Genomic DNA, 20,885 nt, shown 5'->3' with positions numbered 1-20,885 from the left:
ACAGGCTGTCTGTATGGAGCTACATGAGGCTATAGGATTTTCCTAGGAACCAAAGCAAGAACTCAGCATGTGCCTTCAGTTGAGTTAGCTGTATATCTGCTGTAACCAGAATTTCTCTTGACAAATAATGACATCAGCATTAAGCATTCACCCTAGAGGTGTTTCAGGTGCTCATGAGTGCTCATACTTTCAGGTTGTCACTGAATGCTTCTTTCAGTACCAAGGAGTTACGGAGGATATGTTCTTATTTAAATAAGAAACATACTAGGCATTGATAAAAAGAAGTGTTTTTAATGCCATATACAATTAACCTGGTACACCACAAATAGCTGGCCTCCAGCTGTACTTAATTTCACCGATCACAGCCTTTGAGGGCAAAGTTCAGTCAGTTTTCAATCCACTTCAATGTCCTTTTAGCTAGTCCATCAGTTTGCCTACAAAAACGTTTCTTGGAATCTGTCAAAAGCCTAAGTAAAAATAAACAAGATCCATTGTTTTTTTCTCATCCGCTGAACAAGTCATTTCATCTTAGAAAGTGAGCTAAGCATAATTTTATTATCATAAATTCATGCCAACTAGCCTCAGTCTTTCTTGTCCTTCATTCATTTGAAAATGATTGCCAGGATTATTTGCTCCACCACCTTCTCAGGCACTGAAGTGAAACTGACTAGCCCAGATCTTCCTTCTTGTTCTTCTCAAGGACGGGACTGATATTTGCTTTTTCTACTCCTCAGAACTTTCCCTCCCAATCTGATCCTACTCTTATGAGGACGTCTTCACTACTCCTGATTTTCTGACGCCTCTCAGGTGCCTAGGAATCCTGAGAAAAATCTTCCCAGGGAAGACCAAGGTGAAGATGCCAATGAGTACCTCAGCCCCTTCCACATCCTTTATTACCAGGTCAGATTTATGAACGAATTTATGCTATTACATACAGCAGTATTTGCAATTACAATAGCAGGACGAAAACCACAAGCTCAACAATCTTAGCTAATAATAGGCTTTAGATGCAGTAGTAACTATTTGCATTATAATGATCTAATTATCACTTTTCCCTCTTCTCAAAAATATAAAGTTTAGAAAACTTTTAGAAGACCAGTTGGCATTGTTCTTTCCAGCTACAGTGGTTGAGCAGTTTTCTTCTGAGTGCATTGTTCCATCTGCTTTTAAATATAACTATAGAACAAAGACGTAGAGAAAAAAGAACTCTGATGGAAAGTAACAAATCATTTACATATGCTAAATTTGAAACCAGTGATGGCTCATTTGCACTTGAAGACTAAACTGCATACAGCCTGGATGAACAGCTCTTCTTTCCATAGCAGAAAGAGATAATATGGCAGGTATATAAAGAGGAATAACAAAGATACGTAGGAGATGATCTTCATTTCTGGCTATGATATTAATGTGATTATTGATCATGCCCCCTCTAGTGTCCATATTTCAGAAAGGACAATGAAAAAACCAGAGGTGGTTCAACAAGAAAACATAATTTTGATTACAGAAAATATATAGTGAAGTAGAAACTAGATAATTTTAAACTTTTTAAACTTCAAAGAACACTCAAGCTGATCTGAGACACCTGATTAATCTGTTGGGGTGTGTACATGGGGAATTAATAGATATTAGCAGATACTGTGATCTGCAGGAAAATATCACTGTGAGCTCTGTGAGTGGAGACTAAAGTACTGGGAATTGTAAACAGCATCAGACACGCATTTTCTGTGGCTTATACATATCACTGCTAGCCCCAATCTCTACTCTTCAAAACAGTGCTGATCTTTTGAATTCACAATGCAATGCAGTGGCTTCTTTCTTTCTTCTCAGCATCACATGCCTGCCATGAGGTTAAATGGAAGACCTGCTGCCAGGCACAGACAGATTGCATTTGTTTTTTTCCATTCTCAGTCCTCTGCTACAGATATGCGACTTCCACACGACCCATTCTCATCAGAACTCTTATTACTTAACAGTAAATAGTGGCATAGTCTCTCTGAAAAATATGTTTTATTAGTTCCTTTATATTGTGGAGAAAACACCAAATGAATGACCTCTGTTACGCAGATCAAACAAATTATAGAGTATTTTTTCCTGAATATCTCCAAGGGAAATATCCACAACAGCAAGGTTCTCTTGGAACATCATCTGGAGTTCCAAAGTCCAAGATTCAGGGTCTCTCCACCTGGACAATCAAAACTGCAAATACTCAAACGCTCTGTCTGCCTTCTGTGTAAAGCCCTGGGCTCGTGCTTGGTCATACTGGATCATCTGCGACACTCAAGCAAAGAGGTGTAAAAGAGCTCTGTGGGAAGGCAGGGTGTTGACCAAACATATGCAGCTTTCAGATAGAGAAGAGAGCGCTACCCTCTCCTGCAATGTGCCTGAGTAAGTGTCCCAGGCTTCAGTTTCCAGTCACTAAAAATGCTTAGCTCATGTGTCTTCCAAAGCCCAAATTTTACAACCCACTGACTTCATAATTAAATAGACTTTAAGGCTTAAGACTTCTGTGGAAGTCATCTCATGTGGTATCTGGTAACCCTGTATTGATCCCTCTGGCAGCAGATGTAGATGGACTCAGCTTGTGCAATCCTGCTGCTCTGAGCAGTTTTTGTGTGTTCAACCATTGAAATTGGAGGTAATAGTCATAAATCAGGCCCCTGTATGCTGAAGGGGGAAAAAACCCCAAAAACAAACAAACAAACAAAAAACCAACCCCCCCCAAAGACAAACAAACAACAAAAAAAGACACCAAAAAAAAAAAAAACCAAAAAAAACCCACCAAAAAAACCCCAGAAAAACCAACTAACCCAAAACTAAACACAGAAACTCCCTGTTGCTTCTCTAAGTGCAGTGAAGTAGGAAATTCCTGGGGCAGCTGCAGGTGGCTGGTGCTCTGACCGCTCTCCTGTGACCAACCAGCTGCACATTTCTCAACGTCTCTAACGCCCAATCCCCACTCCGGCTCTCCGCTGTGCTCCGCAGAGCCATGCGGAGCCCGGCTCTGCCTCGGTATTGCCGGATGCCGGCCAGCGACGGGGCCGGGTTTGGACTCGGAGCGGAGCACCCCGGGAAGTGGGATTTCCACGACAGCCCAGCTATACCAAGTGGTGTCTTTTTTATTTGGTTGGATGGACAGCATTTGGGCCGTGCTGCAGCAGCCCTAACGGCGTTGGGGAACGCCGCAAACCCCCGCTCGGGGCGGTGGAAGGTAGAGGGAGCCAGGCCAGGATTCAGCCCCGCGGCGGCCGCCCGGCACGGCCGGGCTCACTCACTCGGTACCGGCGGCGGCGGGGCCGCTCGGTCACATGGAGGCGCCATTTCCGATGCCCTTGCTTTGCCCTTAAAGCCGCCGCGGTGCTGCCACCCTCGCTCCGCACGGAGCGGTTGCGGACGGGCGACGCGTCCCCGTCTGCCCCCACCGCACACTGCCCGCCGGAGAGGCGGGGTGGCTGCGGCGGGGGACGGGGCACAGGCTCGGCTAAAATCAGCCCTCGCCTAATAAAGCGATGGGGCCCGGTGCCCGCGCCCTATAAATACGCTCGGTGCGCGACCGGCGGGCTTTGGCCGGCGCGGCTCGGCTCGGCTCGGCTCTGCAGGCGGGGCGGTGCAGACAGCACAGCAGGGCCGCCAGTGCCGCCGCCTCCGCTGCCAGGGCAGCCCCGCACCCCGGCACCCCAGCGAGATGCCCCGGGTAGACGCAGACCTCAAACTGGACTTTAAAGATGTCCTGGTCAGACCTAAAAGGAGCAGCCTCAAAAGCAGAGCAGAGGTGGGGGCATCCAAACCCAGCATGCTTTTCCTCCCCCTTCTCAACGCTTAACTTCCTTAACCCGCCTTCTCCCCCGCTTTATTTTTATTCCGCGGTCTGGCGCAGCAATGCCCTCCCCGATCGAGACGCCCTTTGCGTGGCAGGGGGATGCCGCTGCTCTCGGGAGGGAAGGACGGGGCCGGGTTTGCGGCGTCCGCGGCGTGTCCCCGCCACGGCCCCAGGGCAGCCGGGGGTGGCCGGTGCCGCGCTGGCCTCCCTGGCTCCTCAAGCTGAAATACAAGGGGGCAGTGAGGGATTGCTAGCTCCTAACAGGTGCCTCGGCGGCGCTGAGCGGGGCCTGACCTCCGGTTTCGGAGGGGGCGGCGGCGGCGAGCCAGGAGTGCTACGGGACCGGGGTGTCCGGTTACGCGCCCCGCAGCTTGGGCCGGCAGAAGCCGGTGATGACACCGGACAGGCAGCACTGCCCTCAGCCTTGGGGGCTGTGGGCGGTGCTGGTACCGGGGAACTGATGTGCTCTTAAAATAAAAAAAAAAAATTGTAATAAAATCCCCGCGAAGACGCTGGGGAGTGCTTCTCAGTGCGCAGGGTGCCCCGGGCTGGGACCCCATCATGGGGGTTCTAAGGGAAGTCACATCAAACCTGGGGCGATAGGTGCGTTTCACCCTCACCCGTGCGATCTGCATGTGTAGAGCCCTGGAGTCCCTTGGGGCCCTGTGCCTGCTGGCCACTGTTAGCCGGCACAGCTCTGTGGCTCTCTCTCATCAGGGATCGGGAAATCTATCCCATAAGGATCGATTGCATCCACAGAAAAAGATGGCTGCCTCAGGATCGAAGGTGCCTTCTCATTTACCGCACATAACCCCAAGGTTAACAAATGATTTAGCTTGACTAAAGAAGGAATTACGTTGTGTTGGTGGATGAAAAGAGGATTAAGATTTTCCCTAGGGGACATGGAGTTCTAAGAGAGAGAGACTGAGGTAGAAAGGGAAAGTGAGACAGGGAGGCTGTGTTTACTATGGGCCTATGGCCAGGGATTTTGAGGGCAACAACTAGGCAAAACTTCTTCGCCATCATAAGGTGTGAGAGGCCCTTTCAGTAGAAAGTTGATCTCTGGCAAGTAATTTTTTAAATTTATGATGAACAGTGTCCCAGCCAAGCAACTCCTCATAGTGTGCAATTACTGTACATAAAGGCTGTGGGCACTTTTGAGCCATTTAGTTGGGGACCTAAGGATCCCTCCTTAAAATTCACTGTGCCGCCTGGCAAACAGGTGGAGCTGTGCTCCACTGCGTGAGTGGCAGGCACACGGCTCCTTCAAGTGCAGTGTTTTGTATATTTAGCAGGGTGCAGGCTGTGGAAAGAAGGGCTGCTGGGAAGGGAAAACGATAGGAGGAAGATGAGCTGATATGGCAGGATTGTAACGGGTGGCTCTGATGAACTGTTAAAACATTGCAGATGAGAAAAAGTGCGTGTCATGAGGGGGTCAGTGAAAACCGATGAAGGTTAAGAAATTGGACACCATCACTGAGGCTGTGGCAACAGGGATAAACAGAGTCTGCGAGAGCCAGATCTTAAATGGACAGCCCCAGTCTGCTTCAAAACAAGAGTATAAATAAATAGTTCTGGCAGAGGAACAGAGGCAGCATACTACAGTGCCTGTTACCCAGCAAGCTGCTGCTTTGAAGCTTATATCAGGAAGCGTCTGCTTCTCTGGTGTGAAGCCTCTTGTTGCGCAAGGATAGCTTTTTATGCAGCAACTAGAGTTAAGTCAGCTTCCTAGAGAGGCAGTTTGGGATGTTTGCAGATCTTCCTGTAGGTTTGCTATTTTGGTACTTGTTTCTGATTCCTTGCATTGTCTCCATTTTCAGTGGTAGCTTTCTATTTTTGAAAATATATCAGAAAATGTGATGTTTGAATTCAAATACCGAAATTGGTCAGAGCGAGGGTGCAAGTGGGAGCAGCATTATCTGTCTATGGGGTCTTGGTACTCACATAGCCTGTTATTGCCTTGGCTGGGCTTACTCATGGACTCTATCCATCGCAAGTTCAACAGACAAGTGTCCTGTAGGAAGTTGTTAATTTAAATGTCACAAGAGCAGCACAATTTGCTAAAATAGGTAGAGAGAATGGCAGCCAGCATGATCAGCAGTGTTGACTGATTTCCACATGGGTAAAAATGTAAACATACCAGGATAATTCAGTATGGAGAAGAAGCAGCTGTGGAGGATATACTAAAAGTGCATAAAGTGAGGAGCAGAATGGAAAAGGTGAAACTGAGTAGTGGTTGTTGATTGTCTCTGTCTCTCATAAAACAAGAAAAAGTACTGAATGTATTTACCAGGCAAAAGTCATAGTTTTTACGCAACATATTATTTATTGCTGTGGGATATTGGAGAGGCTTAAATATGTGAAAGACTAAAAAAAATAGAAGGCAAGTTTTTGCCTTGTGTCTATTTTTCTGCATTTTGGTGTCTTTTCTGAAATGTAACTCTTCTCCTTTTTGAAGTTCCTTGGAAAGAGATATTTTTCTTTTGTAAAACCGCAGGGGCAGTGGTTCTGGTGCTGGCATCTGTGTGGAATTGGTTTTGGGATACTTTTGTCTCCCCCTCCTCCCTTGGTTCTAATTCATACATTGTGTTAAGAGGGAGTAAAGTAAATTAAATTTTCATACTTGTTTCAGATCTGTCTTCTTCATTCTGTTTTTTTGTTAGCTGCAGCTAAAGAATGTTTTGTCTGCCATGATGGCTGGAGAATTAGACCTCTGATAGTAAATGGGAAGAAAGGGGAGTCTCCATTAAGATGTATTTAGCTTGTTCACAAAAGTGATCCTTCACTTTTGAATCAGGAGAACCTGATTCACAATTTATCAGTAAGGTACCAAGATATTCTCTTATATAATTCAGTAATAAATCCCTCACAATATTTATTGGAATCTAGCCTGCAATTTGGAAGTGTTCAATATGTGTTTTAATTGAATAGTAAAAAATCCTGTATTTTTTTCCTGTTGCTTTCTTTCTTGTGATGGATTTCAGTTTAGTTCAGATCTCCAAATGTTACTGAAAGGTGCAGTGAGGATTAGTGAAAAGTGAAAGAGCCTTCATTTTTGGCAGAGACTAAACTAATAGCTTAGAGTTGTGCATTTCTTTTTTTTTTTTTTTTTCCTACCTAGGTAGGCCAGTAGGAACTGATCTAATTTGATAATACCTCTTGCAGATGTAAGGAAAAAATGCCTGATGTTACTGTGATCATTTGATCATTTGAAGGTGCTGAAGAAGAAATAACTTTGAAGGTGAAGGCAGATACAGTTTTAAGACATTAACTTAGAAGCTAGCAGTTCTTGGTTTGGCAAGGCAAGGTATGGTTGTTCATATTGTATGGCAGGAGTGTTGGTAACTGTGACCAAAAGAGCATACTTCTTTATATTGTCATTCACCTTGAAGACTGGAACAAAGTCCTCTATGCCCTGGAGGTGGAGGGAGCTGCAGCTGTGACTTCTTTGGAGTTAGGACTTCAACTTGAGTTTCTCAGGCAGTCATACAAACAACTGACATTACTTCTGGATACAATAACCCAGAGTCCTCATTATCCTTTCTTTCCAAGCCCTCCTGCCTTTTTCCTTTTAGTTTTTAAATTTTATTTTGGTTATTTTTCTTAAGTAAGAGCTCTATTTAATGCAGAAAACATTCTTTTAAATTGTTTTCTTGTTTGGAAGGCAGAATTGTAAAAAAAAAAAATTAATTATGTAATAGTGGAACAAAAGGAGCAGGAAATATGAGGAAAATGGAAAAGCTGTGTCTAAACATGCTGTATCTGAAATCTGTGGCAAAACTCATGTTAGATTACAGTTATCTAAAAGAATGCGTGTCTGTTCACTGCAGGTTGACCTCACACGCACCTTCACCTTCCGTAACTCCAAGCAGACATACACGGGAATTCCCATTATAGTGGCAAACATGGACACAGTGGGGACATTTGAAATGGCTGTGGTTATGGCAAAAGTAAGTCTCAATTCTCATTTCTGCAACAGTTGGGAAGCCGCTGGGTGACAGTGGGCAGCCTTTGTTGATTTTTAGCTAAGCTTGTGGGAGAACAGGGGAACATGAGTTTAAAACTCCAGAATAAGAAAAATCAGGTATGCTTTTACAACTATACAGTTACCACAAACAGGGCTCCTGATATAACGAAATTTCTGTGGAGATGCTTCCATACTAGGAAGCTTCCATCTTGGACGTAGCTCAGCTTCAGGTGGAGCTTCTGGAGCTTAGCTTCTGAGGTACTCCCTGCCAGAAAAAAAAATAGCTGACAAGTTTTGAAAGTGTATGCTATCGAATAGGGCTGCAGCACTTTCTAAGTTAATGAGCCTCTGTCACATTTGAAATACTGACAGTAGCTTAATGAAACATATCATAAACCTGATCCTGAAAGGTTGGCTAAGTATGCCAAGTTGCTTTTGAAGAGCTGTTTATAGTTGCCTGGTCTATTATTCACTGTTACTGTTTCTTCCAAGCAGGATGAACCTATACTTAAAAGGGGGTTTTCTAATGCCTTATTTTGCAGCTGAGAGAAAAAAATACTAACTGAGACATTAATATCAGTTCTCTTGCTTTTTTGCTAGCATGCAATGTTCACTGCAATTCACAAGCATTATTCTCTGGAAGAATGGAAACTGTTTGCTGCCAATCACCCAGAATGCCTTGAGGTACATTTTTCTACTGTAAATTGTTATGGTTTATTGCTTTGTTCTGAACTCACATACAGGGGAGTCTCTAGGGAATACTGTTGTCAAGTGAGGTTTTGGGGAATGAAGATATTTGCTGTTCTTAAATTCATCAACGGAAGTGGCTTGTCCTGTTCTAAAAGAACGGCTGTGTTAGTCCATTACGAAAGTGCTTATATTAAGATGCAAAAAAGCAAAGTTTGTATATGCCTGGAATGGAAACAGAGAAGTATCCTAAAGGAGAAAATACTCTGTGCTTCTGTTGCTGTTGCAAGCTGTGGTAGTTCATAAATGTGAATAATTTCAAGTAACCCAACCCCAGGCAGACCCTGCATACCCTTGTGCCAGGCAAAGTCTTTGCTATCAGGTGTGCAAGTGGATCCTGGAGTCTGCAGGCTGGAAGGGCCTAGGTGCTGGGCCCAGGCAAGTATGAGCATTGAAAGTTGACAGAGCTTGTGTGTTCTCCACTGACCTTCTTGCACCAGACCTTGCTTTGTGCTATTCCTAGCTGTGCTATCCCACTTGTTCACAGGGTCATAGCCTGAGCCATTATATTTAGTAGATTTAAACATTGACTTAATTTGTGACTTTTTCACATACAGATTTCTTTTCTTCTGTCAGGCCCCTATACCAGTAGAGGCACTGTAAGTGTGCTTGGCCATCTCCCCTTCCTGCTCAAAGTTCAGTGCATTTTTTGATCTTTCTCTGTATAGAAAAGAATACTACATTGCTGTATTGTATTCTTGTGGCACATTTCAGAATTTTATTGTAAAGGTTATTGATTACAGAGTTGTCTGAAAGTGAGCCTAGCACTTTGGCCAGTCAGGATTACTTACATGCTACCACAGGGTAGAAAGTGGTCCCAGGAATGTCGTGTGTCTGGGCACTTTCAAATTTAGCTCATTTGTGGTACGTAATGACTGGAATAGGATCTCCTGTTCCTACAGTGATTAAACACTGACTTGCGCAGTGACTTTGGATTTCTGCAGAGGTTCTGTAGGCCAACAGCTATGGAAACTATTTTGCTTTTGGAAAGATCTCATTGGAAGACAAAGGAAGAAGGAGTCTGCTTGTTTTCAGTGGTAGCTGACCCTGCTTGAGAAATGGGATTGGACTACAAAATCTCCAAAGGACCCTTCCCAACAACGTTATTCTGTGATTATATAGATCACAGGAGTGCTTGGTGAACGTAAAGACCCAGGTTTACTCTCTTGACAGTGCCCCAAATTTTGCCCCTTTAACTTCCTGGAAATCTACCAAGTTAAGGCTTCATCTGTGTTCATGTTAATATGAGTATGGCTGAATCTTGATTGATGTCAGATGATTATATATGCCTGTGACAATCCACTTGTGAATGAATGCTAGAATGCTAATTTCCCTCTCTTTTATATAATTTAAACTCGACAGAAATAGCCTACTGATTTTCCAAGGAAGGTATTTCATACTACATAGTGTGATTTTTCACTAGTTACCAGCACAAGTCCTGCCAAGACTATGCAGGAAAAGACATACAAATTTTGTGTGTTTATTTCAGTTTTTTGCAACGTGCTACTCTGTTTTGTTCTCTCTGTTTTTTTAGCATGTAGCAGCAAGCTCAGGTAGTGGACAAAATGATTTGAAAAAATTAACAAGTATTCTAGAGGCCATTCCAGCTATCAAATACATCTGCCTGGATGTGGCAAACGGCTATTCAGAGCATTTTGTGGAGTTTGTGAAGTCCGTCCGTGCCCTGTTCCCACATCACACCATTATGGTAAGTGTATAGAAAGAGTGGAGGGTGTGTGAATTCTATCCAGGAGCAGGACCTAGAGTTTCACTGGTAGGCATCAGAAGCTAGAAGAGGAAGGGAAGCAAGGAAGGATGTTTAGTAACAGTTTGACATTGTCTGATTAAGTTGGCATGGAGGACTGGGTGGATCCAGTTATTTTCCTACCCATGTCCTCCTTCCTTCACTAGATGAGATCTCTAATCGTTAAGTATATAGGTTTATTTTGGGGATTCCAAGCAGAGGTTTGCTGTGGGAATGTGCCAATATTTCTGGCCAGCTGTGGCCAATGATCACTGTGAAGACAGCTCAATGCAGACTCATCCTTGCCTGTGATAAGAATGAGAGGGATGTTGGGCAGTTGCGAACAGGATTATCAGAGAGCAAAATGATCAATGCTGAGGCTTTTCATGGTGCTTTCTGTGATACCTATCCCATCTCAGAGTGCTAATTCCATGCTGCCTTGAGCCCTTTTGCACCAAGAATAGGGTGTTTATATGGACATGGAACTCATAGCAGAAGAGCACTACTGCTGCTTTCCCAGGGATCTTGAAGAAATGTGTCTGAATTGTTTACATGAGAAGAGCAGAAATCCTCAAACAAGCAGCAGATCTGTAATGCAGTTACCAGCCTTTCTTCAAGCCAGTGCAGCAAAAAGTAGTGTTTAGGCAACACTTGCCTGCTTTCCCATGCCACAGATAAAGCTTCATGTATGCAAAGTAAATGTGAAGTAAGAATGTTCCTAAATGCACATCCTGCCTTGGTTTAATAGAGAATAACATGTTGAAGCAGCTCAGAGGAGGATGCATTCCTTTCTCCCATGTAGGAGGAATGCAGTGTTTTTGCTTTGGAATGATGGAAAACTGAAGTGAGCTGGAATGCTTGTTGGATTCTGGATTATCATAGGTTAATGAATAGGCATTCTTCAACAGCTGCCAGGAGAGGTGGGAGCCATTTTAGTATGGTCATATTTCCCATGACTTTGGAGAGAGAAATTTTGGAACTATGAAATGATAAATGTGGGTCTTCTGAGCTTTCTGCTTCATGTTCACTGCAGTGAAGGAAGAAACTGTTTCCTTGCTTTGGATCTGAAGTATTGTCCCTAGTGACATGATTACTCCAGCGTCTTGAAGAGTTGTGGGAGGGAGCTTAAATCACATAGTTAAAGCCAAAGACCATCTCTCTCAGGAGTGGAAAGAAAATTGTATGTCATGCCCTCCTCCACCTCCCCACAGATTGCTGACTTTGCTGACTGAGGCGGGAGATCAACCAAGATGAATTCCCCAGAAGGCAGAGAAGGTCAATGTCAAAGTCAGATATCAAGCCCAGATTTTAGTCCAGGCTTCTTAGGTCAGTCTCATCCACCTTCCATGTCTGTTCAACTGCCTTCCTAGTGCCTCTGCTTTTGTGGATAAGGTTATTGTTACTTCAGGTCTCGGTGTCCTGACAGCACCACCTGCTTGAGCACATTTACAGCCCTGACCTGTTCAGTTGCCTTCTCTAATTGTAGCCTCTTTCTCTGAACATGGCTTAATACGGTTTATGTTTTTCATCTCTACACAGCAATAATTTCCACTCCTAAAAGCATGCTAACAAACTTGGGATATTAAAAAACCTTCTGTTTTCCAAAGCTTCTGGAGTCTGTTCAGTCCCTGCAGGTCTCTGATTCAACTAGACACCCACCTCTACCTTCCTTCCAAATTAATTCATGTTCTGTGCCAAAATGGCCTTTTGAAGCTGAAATGCAGGAGCTGGTCTAGGCTCCTTTTAATGGTAATCTGTAAGACATGTCCTGCTGCTACCTGTTCTGACTGCTTTGGTGTGTCTGTGCTATGCCTGCAGTATGTTCTCTGCTGCTGGGGCTTTCAAACAAAAGGGTTAGCAGTTAAATAGGAGGTATAAAAATAAAGAAGCTTTCTCATGGCTGAAAGTGATCTCCAGGACCTTGTTTGCTTTCCTCAGCATGACTGTTCATTCCACAGTCAGCTGTAGTGCAATACATAACAGTAACCCAACCCCGGATCTCAGGGAATGTGTGTTCCCAGGGGCCACGTAATGGGTTCAGCTCTGAGGCTGAAAGGGGATATGCAAAGCAACTGTGGTTAATGTAGTACTCTCTGTGGCAAATACTCCCCTGCAGATGGAGTATGTCTTTTGTGTAACAACCTTTCAAATGCATGTTTCTGTCTTTTTAAATACTTTTGTAATCACATTACCTTCTTTTCTTCTTCCTGGTTCTGACACAAGGTTTTTTCATTACTGCATTTTATATTAATTTACAAAGAAGATCAGTTTCTCCATGGAACACAAAGGGTAGGGAAGATAAACAGGAGCACAAAGATACAGCTTGTCTTAAATCACTCATCAGGTTGGGAATGGGGGAAGAAGGAATATTTAAGTCTTCTGAATGTCCCACAGGTGCCTCCCAGAAGATCCTGAGGAGGATCACCCATTGGGATGTTTTGCTGTTGTGTGGCATTATGTGCATCAATTGTGTTTGATTGGTCAGGTCTAAAGAAAACCTTTAGTCAGCATTCATGATGGAGGATCAGAGCCTTTATATTACAGGTTGCATAGTCCTTATTTATTATTTTAATTGTAGACTTTAGGGTTATTCCATCACCCTGAAAGTCTTTTTACAAGCTAAGTTATCTTTGCCAGCAAGTTTTGTCAAGTTTTTACCCTGAATTTTTCTTTTCATGTTATTCCTCTGTTTGTTATAGATGAGCAAACCTGAGGGGAGCAGGGAGAGTGGCAGGAAGAAGACTGAGGCAGGAGCACACTTGGAGATACAGTAGCACCCACAAGGTGTGGGCCAGAGGAGGAGACAAGAGGAATTGCAAAGCAGAAGCAGAGGGAAACAGGAGCCAGAAATTGTTGCTCCTCCTTGAAGTCAGTAGCAGAACTTTTCTGGGCCTTGGAAGCAGAATGGAGGACGGATTCAGTCAGAGAAAGCCATGCAGACTACTCCCAGTTCATTCCTGGAACACACACCAGAGTAAATTCAGTTGTGGCGTGTCTACCAGGGCTGATGTCTCAGAACTAGGGCCAGGCAGGATCCCAGGATAGAAGAGAGTGATGCTGCTGAGCCTGTCTCAGGTCAGGCACAGTACTGAGTAGAAGCACCCACTGGCTATGGCTCAGCCTTGCAAAGGGCATCTCCGTCTCATGGTTAGGCACCCCTTGCTTTTGCGGGTGGGAAGTTTCCTTTGGCCGTCTTACTGATAATGTGAAGGCACAGACTGTGCTTTCCTCTAGGATACAAGAAGAAAGTTTGAGAACTGTTGTCATAGACACTTCTCCCCAGCTTGATCCATTGCCATTTGCCAGCAGCTTTCAATCAGTGCAGCAGTGTTCCTGTCTTAGGCAGTATGAGTTGGTATTTATAGCAGGCTTTCATGAGGCACAGTATCAAATGCCTGACTGAAATTCAGAGACACTGCCCTATGTGTTCACTAATTTAGTATCTCTGTCAGAGAAGCTGTAGTCTTTATAATCCTGCTAGGTAAAATCTTGATCTTATTAAAGTCAGTAGGGAAACACCCTTTGACTTTTCTGAGGCCAGGATTTTCCTTAGGAGTGACCTACCGTTCAGTCATCCTGGATAGTTCTGGAATGACCCAGGGTGGTGTTCCCTTGATACTTCATACTGAGTGATACTACATCACAATACTTGCACCAACTGCTTTCTTCCCTGACTACTTGTGTAAAGACACTAAAAAGAGTATTGTCTGTAGTGACTTCACAGTGCACGTTCCAATTGTATTCTATTATTTTAAGTTAACTTTAAGAGGGTTTAATTTCTGTAGTCTCAGTCTTTCCATATTGATATTTTCAGATTGTTTTTTTTTTTTTAAGTTGACGTGTTCTGACTTTACCATACCAGTGAGGACTTCAAAAGCCCTTTTGTCTCAATTCAGCTTTCATGCTGGTATCAGTGGTAAGGCAAGCATTGGTTTCAGTAAAGCAGAGTTCAGCTGGATGTGAGTAAACTGATTTCCCTTCAGCTGTCATACTGGGGTCTCTTCACATACAGATAACTGTGCCTCTCTCATAGTGGTTTTTTTTGTGCTCTCTGAGGTCTGAAAAAGGTACCTAAAAGAAGCAAGCCTCTCATTGCCAGGTTGAAGTCTGCTATGTAGAGCTCCGTGTCTTCCTTGAAAATTTGTTAAGGATCTGCAGATTAAGAAAGACAGAAATCAGTGATGTGTGTACATGCATTCCAGGAAGAAATGTATGCTGGGGACATAAGTGCTTTTCCCTGCTAGGATGAGCATTTTGAACCAACATATGCAGTTCCAACATTTTCTAGCGGTAACTTAACAGTAAACGTCTGGTTAACATTTCTGAAGAGACAGTTTGACAACTCTCTGTGCTCTGCTAATAAGAAGACACTGCTGTTTAAGTTAAATACATATTTGATCCCAAATCTCATTGAAACATTGACTTGAATTCCTATTTATGAATTTTTTGAATGTGTTCCAGTATTTCACCAAGTTGTACTGTGGTGTGTGTCATACAGCACAGGTGGTCATCTGCTTTCCAGAGGTAAACTGTTTCCTTCATGTCCTAAGTGGCACGCTCTTCATCAGTCCACCTTGGAATGTACAGCACTTAGTATAACAAATTACCACTGAGCAGAAAGGAAGCAGCACTTAGCTGAAACACTTTACCTATTATATATTCTTTATTTCCTGATTGTTCTATTTTATTTTATTTTTAATCAATATAATGCTCTTTTGAGCAAAGTGGTCCTGTATCATAGACCACAAATTGCTGCTTGATATTGTCATTGTCTTTATAAGTGCTTCAGGTGGTGGCTTGTCAGCTGTTTCAAGCTAATAAAAGGAGGAAGCAAAATTCAGTAAAAATAAATAAATGGTGAAATAGGAGTCAGAAATCCATAAGTGGAGAACAAGCCTTGCCCAATATTTCCTGGGTACCCTTCTGCTGACTTCAGCAGTAGTTACATTTGAATAAAGGCTATACTAAGTAAGGACTTTAGAATTTGCCTCCTCTGTCCGTATCAGTACTGCTACAAGCACTGGCTAAGTCCTGCAGTATCATTATGTAAGAAGTTTTCTGAACATCTCTAGATCTTAATTCAGATCTCCAGAAATTAATAGCCTGTCCTTAGTACAAGTGCAAAACAGGTTATGTGGAAAACTGGAGATTTATCTTTGACTGTTTTCCTGGTTAGGGATGTTCTGTAGACATGAGACAAGCCACAGAGCTGAGATACGAACCAAACCTGGTTTGTAATTGTCCAAGAGTAATGAAGGAGTTATAAATGCTAGAGCAGGACCCCTCTCATTACCTATCCAAGGTCTTGGGAGCATGGGGAGGTTCCTGCTGACAGAAGGTGAAACAGTGTTATTCCAGTTTACAAGAGGGGTGTTAGGGAAGACCTGGGAAGCCAAGCGCAAAGGCATGGGGCACTGGCCACCTCTGTAGGAAGCTTGTTCCAGGGTTTTCCACACTCTTTCTGAAGAACTGATTATTCATGTCAGGTCTGAACCTCCCTGAGGCACAGTTTTGAGCCATTCATATGCATCTTGTCACTGGATCCCAGTGAGAGCTCAGCACCTCCCTCTCCACTTCCCCGCCTCTGGAAGCTGTAGTGAGCAATGAGGTCACCCCTTGGCCACCTTCTCTCCAGGCTAGATGAACCCAGTGCCATGGCCACTCCCCACAGTACCTGCCTTTCAGTTGCATCACCAGCTTTCCTACCTTCTTCTGGCACATTCTAAGACCTTCAACATCCTTCTTAAATTGTGGGCTGCAATTTATAGGATTGCATTCCTGTACAATGTTCCCTCAGAGTATGGGAATGCAATTAGTACAGTTGTAGTGAGGCAGTTCAGTGTGTGCTATGTCAGCATTCCTTTGTTTTGTGCAGCCCTTTGCAGAGAGGAAAGTGTGGTCTGAAAATGCACTGGCTAACAGTTTGTTTTCAAATGTAACTCAAAGCATAGGTTTTAGCTCATAAATCTCCTTTGAATAGGATTCAAATGTCATTTGAAATCTTTGCTCTTTGAAGACTGTCTTTTCCCTGAAAATCATCTGGACAGGGGACACTCCTGGCAATGGAATTAATCTCTAGCCTCACTCTGACTGCTGATCCATCAGATGCACAATTGGACACATGCAAGGGCCTGTCTTGTCACACTGAGCTTGCATCAAAATGTTTCTTTAACTGAACAGAATAGACTGGCAGCTCTCTGCACTTACTGCACCAGTTTTGCAAACCGATTACCAAGTGTGTGCTAGAAGGTTGTTTTGTAGTTTCTTTTATTAAAAGTATCAGTAATTTCATCACACTGGTATTCTTTGCATTCACAGCATCCATGAACCAGAAAAATCTGTATCTTGTGGTATGTTACTACAGGCCATATACCCAGCTGAGGTACATGGCTCTAACAGGAGAGGGCCCCCCCCCCCCCCCCTCAATAAAGCACATGTGAAAAACATTACTCTGGGAATAGGTAGCACAGTATCGAGGGAAGTTCTACAAGTTTCTGCTACAGTTTGGAGTAGGTAACTCTTCCTGGAGGCGTGAGTAGATCACAAGGTGATTGTGAGCCACACAGGCAAATGCATTCTTGTGTGTCAGGCAAGATATTTCCATAGAAAAGGCAAGTGTTGTGCAAAGCCTTGGTGAGAACTCACCTGTATCAATGTGGATAATTCTCATTCCTCAGGTTCAAGAAAGATCTGTCTGGTATGACTTCAAGGAAGTCTGGTATAAAGCAAATAAAGACTAAGCAATTGATTAGGGATATGGAGAGCCAATAGAAGAGGTTTTCTAGAAGAAGCAAGACAAAGGTTAAGGGAGCTGTCTTCACTTTCAGCAAAGATAACAATGTAGGCAAAAGGAGGAAAAGAGCTATTGAAGTCCAAGAAAAAATACGTTAAAGAGCACAAACCAATTCAGAACTTCTTTCAAAGAAGATGTTACCCTAAACAGCATGCTCTCTGTACCTCTGCAAAGGTCATGCAGGGGGAACCAAACCCCTATTTTTAACCAGTGGCATCACCACAACCAAATGTATGTATATGGTGTGAATGCTCAGATTTATATAGTCTGTCTGTATGTACATACCAATTTTGGCACCAATGTACAAATTTAGAAGAATAGTACCTTACTTTCAGTGGGCAAAATACTGAATCCTAAAGGAAAAATATATTTTACAGTGTTTTAAACAAGACCTGAACTTCTTCCTGTGAAGCAAGTTGGGCAAAAGGCATGGAGGTCTCTAGGCTGTTCAGGAGAGATAGTAGGGCAGGAGAGGTGGATAAATTCACTGTATATAAGAGCAAAGAATAGCCCCTGTCCTTAGGGATGATGTAGTAGAGAGCTTCTGGGTGATGATTAGGAGGATGGATAACAAAACAGATCTCTTGATGGAATGTTAGTGATCTACTTGTTAAATTGTTAAATACCTATATGACTGGTTTAGTCTCGGTGGCACATCCAAGGAACAGTATGGTGAACTATATTCTTCCATACTCTGCATAGTTCAACTTCTAAAAGCTCTGGATCAAACTTTACATTATATTTTTTACTACAGTAGTCTTGGAATCTCCTGTACATGTGATACTGTTATTTCTTTCTAGGCAGGCAATGTGGTGACAGGAGAGATGGTAGAAGAACTTATTATTTCTGGAGCAGATATTATTAAAGTGGGTATTGGACCAGGTAAGTCAAATAAGGGTGGCTTCTGATACTGTTGGTAGAGGATAGAGGAGTTGTCCAGATGGAACAAGTGTATAATGCTGTTTCCCTGCCTCTTAGAATGCCAAGACCCACTCAGGTCAATAAAGTTCCAGTGAACTTGCATACAGTGTGAAAATGCAGGAGGTAGATGGTAGGTGCTGCTGCCTAATATCTGTTCCCAACAAACATCTCCTGTAGAAAAGCAAGTTGGGTAAACATTCAGACAACGCAGTCAGATCCACACATCACATTCACCGCAGCTGGCTCAGCGAGAGAGGCAAGAAAGGCTCTTTTTGCAAGGTTTTATTCCAGTCACATGAAACTGAAGGTAACCCACCAAGAAAGAGTGTGACCACCTGGAGCAGGCACCTTAAGAAGGGGAAGAGTGGAGCTAAGGGCTGGGCAGGGCGCAGCCTCCAGGGGTATCCAACAATGAATGAACAGGGAAAGGAGAAAACAGGGGAAGTCCAACTGAGTCTTGTCTTTTCCCCTGAGGTGGACTACTCTATGGTAGTCACTGCTGTTGCCAAGGCAGGGGACTTGGGAATGTGCTGAGAGTAGAGAGTTCATGGGATGCTACAACAGTGTGTTTAAGAAATCCACATACTGGGTGCCAGTGTTTCATACTGAACAGTGTTGTGTATTGCACCTTCAGTCAGTGAAGATAGTTGTTATTGGAAACACTGGGCTGCCTGAGTTTCTGACATTGTCACCCATAACATGTTTGGGAACACTTTTCTAGCCTGTTGAAAAGAGGATGAATCATCTGAGCTAATGATCAAATGATACTGTGTCCAGGTGTCCACCTCTATCAAGGAAAGACAGGTTTCTGAATACCTTTATGATTTGTGTTCTGTTAAGCTGAGGTTATCCCTGTCAATGTCTTCAAAGATGAAATGGTGTTAATTGTAAAATACGGATAACTTTGCCTCTAGCTGTTACTATTGCCTGGGAGCTAAAATTTACATTAATGCACTTACATGCTATCTATCACTCTACCATTTCTGTGGATAAAAGAGGACCTTGACCTTCTTACAGTGTTTTCCCTATCTTCCCTAACCCAATATTGTTGTCTGGCATACACTGCCTTAATCTTTCCTTTTTTTTTTTTTTTTCCCTTCCTTTTGCCTTCTTTCACATGTTCCTTCTCTTGCTATTTTCTTCTTAGATTGCACCTGGAGTCACCATATGTGGGCTAGATTTTAAAGTGGCTAACACAAATGCCATGGACAGTATAGCTGTGATTAGCCAGTGCAGTGCAGGCAGATTGTTTACTCTGTAGTACCAGATAGTTATGGTCCATGAATGGATAACTGGAACAGAGAAAATTATGTAATAAACATTGCAGTTGTGCCCAGGAAGATATCAAACAATAAATACTACAAAAAAGATGAAGAATCAACAACAACAATTTCATGGTGTAATTGTCATGGGCAACTTCAGATTTAAAATAAAAATAATTATAATTTGTCGCCTCAAACATGGAAATATAGGTAAATGCTGTCTAGTCCTCTCTGGAGATCTTCCTGAACAGATCAGTACAAGTTGACCATGCAAACCCACAAGTAACAAATGTTTCTCCCTCAGATCTTGAGGCTCTTTTCCAGATAATGATCCATCTTGTGAAAAATGGCAGTGATTTATTATATAGCATTACATACGCTATGAAGTACAAGCCCTGTGGAACTTATATTAATACTAATTTTCTTACTATTTTGCAAGAATTCTCAGTGCTTTCACTTTGTCAGTTCTTTGAAGGATCTTTGGTAAGTTTTGCTTTACTGGTAGCTTGAGTATACCTGGATATCAGCTGAATGAAGGGATCCAGATTTCACTGCATTTTGTTTTAGAATATGTTTTGAAATTCTTGTTATCATGCAGACCTTTTATGTCTGTATCCTAAATTATAGGACCTAGACTGGCAAAAAGCAGTCCTCATTTTAACTCATAATTTGAGGGGACAAAATAGAGAAGATACAGAAAAGAGATAGAAATATTAATTAGAAGAAATAGTCAATTAGAATTAGAAGAAATGAATGCTACTGCTGAGTCTTGCAGGTTGTGATTCTGGTCCTTTTGTCTCTTCCCTTCAGGGGCCTCAATCAGATTTGCTTTCTTGTAATGCAGTAATTCTCTCACTGAGAAACATTACTGATGGGAACTAAACTGGGACTAACCCTGGAGAAGAAAGGGGAGACATCAGTCTCCTCAGCCACAGTTCCCATGAAGTGGCAGGAGAGCATTTCAGAACACAAATTCCTATGTGCTCCTTTTATCTGTGAGAAGCCAGCATTGGCAATATAGATTTCTTGGGAGAAAAATAATGCTGGTAGAAACACATTTTTTCTGTATCATTTCTGTCATCCTAATGGACTATGTTTATTCCTCTCATTCTCTTGTCTAGGTTCTGTGTGTACCACTCGGATTAAGACAGGGGTGGGCTATCCACAGCTAAGTGCTGTTATTGAGTGTGCAGACTCAGCACATGGCTTGAAAGGACATATCATCTCTGTAAGTAACTATCATCCACTCTCAGATTCCTACTGTGCAAATTGTTGTGGAATGGGAGAATCAAACAATCTAGTACCCTGCATGTTAAAGGCTGTCCTTCTGTCATCCCCAGTTGACTCTTGTATTATTTCCTAGAACAGTCAGTGGAGATCCAGATGTAAAGAAACCAGCTCTCTAACATTAAAAAGATGTGGGCACCTCACTCCTGTTTATGCCTTTTGAAATCTACTTCTTCCTTAGTGGAGTAAGCTGTTATGTAAACAGAATAGGAAGCTTGGAACAAACAGTAATTCCTATTAAAGACTTCTGAAAAAGGGGTGGAGTATAAACATGACTTTCCTCAGAATGTGACTGAGGGGCAGGCAGGCAGTAGCGGGGAGTACCAGGTAAAATGATGTGAGCCCAT

The 20,885-nt window shown here is 43.0% G+C and overlaps 2 protein-coding genes across 2 annotated transcripts in view; one reads left to right on the top strand and one right to left on the bottom strand.

Moving 5' to 3' along the window:
- The first annotated feature begins 3,111 nt into the window (after window positions 1–3,111).
- GMPR (guanosine monophosphate reductase) overlaps window positions 3,112–20,885 on the top strand; it is a 41,754-nt gene continuing 23,980 nt past the window's right edge. Inside the window, exons 1-6 of the mRNA XM_002188057.7 lie at window positions 3,112–3,769; window positions 7,648–7,767; window positions 8,385–8,468; window positions 10,066–10,239; window positions 17,869–17,950; window positions 20,373–20,479. Of these exons, the coding sequence (XP_002188093.2) occupies window positions 3,683–3,769; window positions 7,648–7,767; window positions 8,385–8,468; window positions 10,066–10,239; window positions 17,869–17,950; window positions 20,373–20,479 (654 nt within the window). The 5' untranslated portion in view covers window positions 3,112–3,682. The remainder of the gene's footprint in view (window positions 3,770–7,647; window positions 7,768–8,384; window positions 8,469–10,065; window positions 10,240–17,868; window positions 17,951–20,372; window positions 20,480–20,885) is intronic.
- The window catches only part of ATXN1 (ataxin 1), a 399,379-nt gene continuing 392,597 nt past the window's right edge, over window positions 14,104–20,885 (bottom strand). Inside the window, exon 7 of the mRNA XM_072924155.1 lies at window positions 14,104–14,427. Within this exon, the coding sequence (XP_072780256.1) occupies window positions 14,386–14,427 (42 nt within the window). The 3' untranslated portion in view covers window positions 14,104–14,385. The remainder of the gene's footprint in view (window positions 14,428–20,885) is intronic.

This window comes from Taeniopygia guttata, chromosome 2 (assembly GCF_048771995.1).
Source record: "Taeniopygia guttata chromosome 2, bTaeGut7.mat, whole genome shotgun sequence".
In the NCBI taxonomy this organism is placed as follows: Eukaryota; Metazoa; Chordata; class Aves; order Passeriformes; family Estrildidae; genus Taeniopygia; species Taeniopygia guttata.
The sequence above is the reverse complement of the archived record's forward strand: the minus strand, read 5'-3'. Positions and strand labels throughout refer to the sequence as shown.